This window comes from Triplophysa dalaica, chromosome 2 (assembly GCF_015846415.1).
Source record: "Triplophysa dalaica isolate WHDGS20190420 chromosome 2, ASM1584641v1, whole genome shotgun sequence".
Lineage (NCBI taxonomy): Eukaryota > Metazoa > Chordata > Actinopteri > Cypriniformes > Nemacheilidae > Triplophysa > Triplophysa dalaica.
This window is the reverse complement of record NC_079543.1, coordinates 277,074-283,073: the sequence shown is the minus strand read 5'-3', so window position 1 is coordinate 283,073 and position 6,000 is coordinate 277,074. Positions and strand designations below refer to the sequence as shown.

The following is a 6,000-nucleotide window of genomic DNA, read 5'->3' as shown; positions in this document are numbered from 1 at the left end:
TCTCATCTGGTGTGATGTTCTTCACTTCATGATCTTTATTTTTTGAACCTCCATTTTCAAGTTTTTGAAGTTCCTTTGAAATTCCTCTAGACTGGACACTGGTCCCTGAACCATGACTGTCCCATTGTGATACAGATTTACAATAATCTTGAAGTCATTTTCTCCCTCCAGTGTGAGCTGTCTACCTTTACTGATTCCTCCTCTTCTGCAGCACGTCATGTTAGATGAGAGGACTGTGTGCCAGACTGAAGGGTGTTCGGTGAAGAACAGCAGGTTACAGCGAACTCTGTTCTCTTCTGCTCCAGTATAGTCTGACAACAGCATCTCTGGGTTTTCTTTTAGGATTATTTCTTTTATCTTCCACACTCTCTCTCTCGCACAAACAAAAAAAGAGTCTTCAGTTATTAATAGCTGCTTATTACTTTATTTGATGTAAATGACTAAAAACAAAAATAATAGTGAATACATAAATAATTTATTGATCTAACAAGTGTGATTTACTTAAATTTCTTCAAACAAATGTAAACAATTAGACGATTCTTATCTTTATTTCTTAAATTAATTCAGTTTAAAATAACCACCCATAAATAAGACTTCATTCTGAGCTGATGATAAAGAATATCACTGCCATCAGCTTTATTATATTTGGAATTTTGTGATTTCTAAAATGAATCGAGATTATTACTGTTCGGATGTTTGATCTGTAACATTGTCTGACATTGATATTAGTGGTGATTGATAATGACACGCTTGGTTTCAGATCTGAACTTGTGACATTGAACTGATGGATTTGTGATATTGATTATGTATCACATGAATTCAGAAACCAGACGCAGGACGCGATGAACCAAACTCCCGACGTGACCTTCAGCGCTGAGGCAGAACCTGAAAAACAGAGGGTTTGAATACTCTTCATTATATCCTTTATATTCTTCATGATGTTTGTTAGCAGGCAGTAATTGTCATCGGTTGTGGTGTTTTAGCGCATCAAAGTCAGTGGGTGTGTCTCACCGTGCGGCGTGCTTGACGATGATTGACTCGTGGACTGTGTGATGCCGTCGGGTGGGCTGTTGGTGGGTTTGAAGCTGATGGGTTTGGTTGTTGGCGAGTCGGCCAGGCCGCCCTGCAGGTTCAGATTCAGCACATCTAACTGAGACTGACGCTGTGAGGTGATCCACGCCTGAACCACGCTGTCGTTTTCAAACAGCTTCAGATCAGCTACGGCCACGCCCATCAGAGCTCTCGCATCAGCCACATTCAGACTCTACACAAACACACACAAACACACACATCATGAAGTCAAATGACAGGCACTCATTCTGAGGTACATGAAGAGGAATCTGTCTGTATGTAACCTTGACGACGGGTATGGCTAGGCTCCTGAAGGTGTTGATGTCAATGGTGATGTTTTCAGACGCCAGAGCTTTAATGTCCTGAGCTGAAGCTCCACCTACACAAACAAAAACACAGCAATAATGCACATGCGACAACAGTTGTGTGCGTGAGTATATGGAGAGGTGTGTGTAATGTTGAGGTGTGTGTGTTACCCAGGAAAGGGCTGATGAGGTGCGAGTACGCAGGCTGGTTGACCCGTTTAGTGCTGAAGGAAGATCTCGCTGTGGTGTACACAACTGATTTCTGCTCAAATGTACACGAGGAAAGATCCGGAACATTGGCGTTCCTGCACACGTAGAGAAGAGAAAGAAGCGATTGAATGAATGAGAGTTCATGAGTGAGGAGTGAAGTGATATTGTGTTGTGTGTGTGTGGTACCTCAGGCTGTCTGCAGTAATGCTCTGAAGTGTGGACACGTCCAGTGTGCAGATGTTTGACAGAACGGCGTTCAGTTCATTGGTGCCTAACGTATGACTGTCCACACTCAGATATCTCAATATCACCTCTTTACTCTACAAAACACCACAAAAAAATCAACACACAAACCAATTACATATGCAATTATAAAACAGCCAGTCCTGGCCGAAAGAATGAGAAGTGACATAAATGTTGTGATGATGAAGCTGTTTTGGTGTTTAAAGATTCTATGCAGATTGATCTCATGCATTTTAAATCATTGCAAAAAAAAACAACTCCTCAGAGTCGGTCCCATACAGAGGACATGCGGTCGATCCTCAAAAAGTGAGTGTACGAACAGAAGCCCACAAATTGTGATCACCTTAGAGCGCTAGTATGTTCAGCATCAATCAGGATTAAGCCCAGAAGCTGATATCCAGCGTGCCAATCACAGATCAATCAATCACAGAGGTAATGAATCACAGAGGTTATGAATCAATCACAGAGGTTATGAATCAATCCCAGAGGTTATGAATCAATCACAGATGTTATGAATCAATCACAGAGGTTATGAATCACACAGAGGTTACGAATCACACAGAGGTTACGAATCACACATGTTATGCATCACACAGAGGTTATGAATCAATCACAGAGGTTATGAATCAAACAGAGGTTATGAATCAATCACAGAGGTTATGAATCAATCACAGAGGTTATGAATCACACAGAGGTTATGAATCACACAAAGGGTTATGAATCACACAGAGGTTATGAATCACAGAGGTTATGAATCACACAGAGGTTATGAATCACACAGAGGTTATGAATCACACAGAGGATATTAATCACACTGTTATGAATAAGCAGAGGTTATGAATCACACAGAGGTTATGAATCACACAGAGGTTATGATCAGCACAGAGGTTATGAATCAATCACAGAGTATGATTTATGAATCAATCACAGAGGTTATGAATCACACAGAGGTTATGAATCAATCACAGAGGTTACGAATCACACATGTTATGAATCACACAGAGGTTATGCATCACACAGAGGTTATGCATCAATCACAGAGGTTATGAATCAATCACAGAGGTTATGAATCAATCACAGAGGTTATGAATCACACAGAGGTTATGAATCACACAAAGGGTTATGAATCACACAGAGGTTATGAATCACCGATACAGAGGTTATGAATCACACAAAGGGTTATGAATCACACAGAGGTTATGAATCACACAGAGGTTATGAATCACACAGAGGTTATGAATCACACAGAGGTTATGAATCACACAGAGGTTATGAATCACACAGAGGATATTAATCACACAGAGGTTATGAATCACACAGAGGTTATGAATCACACAGAGGTTATGAATCACACAGAGGTTATGGATCACAGAGGTTATGAAAGACTAGGCTCAACACTGTTCATATTGACTGTTTTGCTGATAAAAGCCTTTAAAACTTAAGATATCCTGTATACCACAGAAACACACTGGCAAAATCATCTACAATAATAGAAACAGAAAACTTTTCAAAACACTTAATGTCAATACTTTTGCCCACAACTGTACAGAGATTTTTGATTTCACCCCTGTGAATCAGGGTGAATCATATAAGGAGACAAACCAAACTTCATTTTTCAAATCGTTCGTAAAATTTAGGGCCAGATTACTAAACAGAGCAAACTAGCACAAGAGCGTAATCCCAAAAACAAGGCACACATTAAAAAGTGGTTTTACACCAAAAGAGGCTTAAAATCTGTCACATGCAAGCGCGCACACAGACACACACACACACACACACACACACACACACACACACAGACACACACACACACACACACACACACACACACACAGACACACACAGACACACACAGACACACACACACACACACACACACACAGACACACCTTCTCTCTGTCCCATTCTCCGTATCTTCGGTCCATCAGAGCGGTCAGGGTGTCGATCTTGGTGATGTTCCACGATCTGATTTCATCCACCGTGGCCTGACGGGAGACAGCCGCTAGAACCGTCAGCACGCTGTCGTCCAGACCCTCAGGGTACACCTGAAACACACACATTACAGTTACACACATACAACAGCCTTGAGTCACAACACACAGCGTCACGTACAATCACCTGCTTGAGTTTGTTCAGGATGATTCTTTGGAAGTCACTGTCATCAACTTTGTCGGTGACGGCGGCCAGGTTACTTTTGAGGATTGTGAAGTCAAGACACGCGTCAAACTGAGCGGCGGTGTAGCCGAATGGGAAGGAGGCGTCAGCAATGATGGCCTCGGTGACGTTACCCAAAGAGCAGTCTTCCATCAACACACAATAACACAAAGAATCAAACAAACAACGCACCATCACATTCTTTATTCATCTAGAACCAGCCGATCTGTTCCTACCTGCAGAACGTATCATTCGGCTCCGAGTCTCTAGCTCAGCGTTACAATTCTTGAAGAGTTTCTTCAGTTTGTGTTTCTCAGTGTTTCTGTCCTTCAGCAGTGGCATGAAGACCTTCAGATATCTCCTCTTCACAGTCTAGAACATACACACACACACAATAGACACGTCACAGAATGAAGGAAGAGAAGAGGGTCAGACATGAGAAGAGATGTTCATACCGCACTGAAACGCCTCCAGAATGAATCGCTGAAGTACAGAGGCAGAACCCCCAGATGATCCAGCGTCTGCTGATCCCATGAAGATGACTCTCTGAAATCAAAACACTCGTCACATTCATCTACTTCTCATGACACGTCAAGCACAACACGGATCACAATGAAGCTCTTTTCTCATGTGGATCTTTGCAGTGCCTTATCTAACAACAACATCATATTAACTTCAATAACTGCACTAACTCATCTACTGCACTGTAACCTTAATAACTTCATTTATACTGCACCGTACCTTTAATAACTTTATTACCCAATGTCTATTATTAATGCACACTTAAGTCACTTGCACTATTGTATAGTCTATATTGTTATCTGTTCATAACCACCTGTACATTAATGTTCACAGTATATTCCCTTCTGTATATATTGTCCATAGTACATACCGACTGTCATATTGTCATAGAACATTCCCTCTGTAAAGTATTTTATAGTACATGCCCATTGTATAGTATTTTCCTAATATTGTATTCTGTATTTATTCACACTGTATATCCTGCACTTGTTAATTGCACTTCTGGTTAGACCTAAACTACATTTCATTACACTGTACTTGTATATGTGTAATGACAATAAAGTTGAATCTAATCTTATCTAATCTAATATACTTACGTTGGGTAAATATACAAGAAGTAACATTAATATGATATAGTCTTTAATGAATGATGTTTAAATCATGATTTCAAGCAATTCTTCTGGCAGGCCGTTTATGGACGCCTATAGAGATCTACACATGTCATTTTGATTGTAGTGTTCCTCACCCGTATGTTGTGTTTCCAAAGAGCAGCAGTGTTTCCACAGCACTGATCTGAGCGTCTGACAGATCGCTGCAGGTCTTCAAACTCTCGATGATGATTGGATGAGAGTTCTGGATGTACTCGGGCTCCAGCGTGCAGGTCAGGTTACCCAGAAGCTCCACATGCTCTCCGCTCAGACTCTGACCTGATATATCCTACAACACACACACACACACACATCATCACCTGGGGCCGGATTCACAAAACTGTTCTTCCGTCTGGTTATTAAGTTCAATTATAGGAAGTTGGCTAGAATGTTCGTGAGAGCAATTTTCAAACATTTCTTAAAACCTTCTCAAATATTTTCCTAAAAACATCTTCATTTTTGTCTTAAGAATAAAATTATATGACTACACTCGCTTGCTCATGTGGTAACTCTAGATGTTTATCTATAAACTTTATGTATGTAACAACAAGCACATCACATACTTATATAGCATATATACATATACTGTATTAGCATATGTAAGCTAATATGTTAGCAAGTGTTATATACGTATTAGAATACATATTTAAAAAGTTGTGTTACCACGTCATAACACTTGTGACCCTCTCCGTTTCCAGTCACTTTATCCGAGACCTTATCATTATTACATCGAAATAAATATTCCTCAAGTAAACGTGATGATGACTTATGATTCTGGCTCAAAACAATACACGTCACATGTGATACAATCAAATACATGTGATAAACATCTTATCTTTTGAGATTTA

The 6,000-nt window shown here is 40.2% G+C and overlaps 1 protein-coding gene across 1 annotated transcript in view; it reads right to left on the bottom strand.

Annotated features, from left to right (window-relative positions):
* Positions 1-401: 401 nt before the first annotated feature.
* LOC130435436 (uncharacterized) overlaps positions 402-6,000 on the bottom strand; it is an 86,279-nt gene continuing 80,680 nt past the window's right edge. The window contains exons 170-179 of the mRNA XM_056766086.1: positions 5,251-5,441; positions 4,439-4,529; positions 4,220-4,355; positions 3,948-4,129; positions 3,719-3,874; positions 1,773-1,906; positions 1,548-1,681; positions 1,356-1,450; positions 1,012-1,264; positions 402-885 (exon numbers count right to left, since the gene is read on the bottom strand). Of these exons, the coding sequence (XP_056622064.1) occupies positions 803-885; positions 1,012-1,264; positions 1,356-1,450; positions 1,548-1,681; positions 1,773-1,906; positions 3,719-3,874; positions 3,948-4,129; positions 4,220-4,355; positions 4,439-4,529; positions 5,251-5,441 (1,455 nt within the window). The 3' untranslated portion in view covers positions 402-802. The remainder of the gene's footprint in view (positions 886-1,011; positions 1,265-1,355; positions 1,451-1,547; positions 1,682-1,772; positions 1,907-3,718; positions 3,875-3,947; positions 4,130-4,219; positions 4,356-4,438; positions 4,530-5,250; positions 5,442-6,000) is intronic.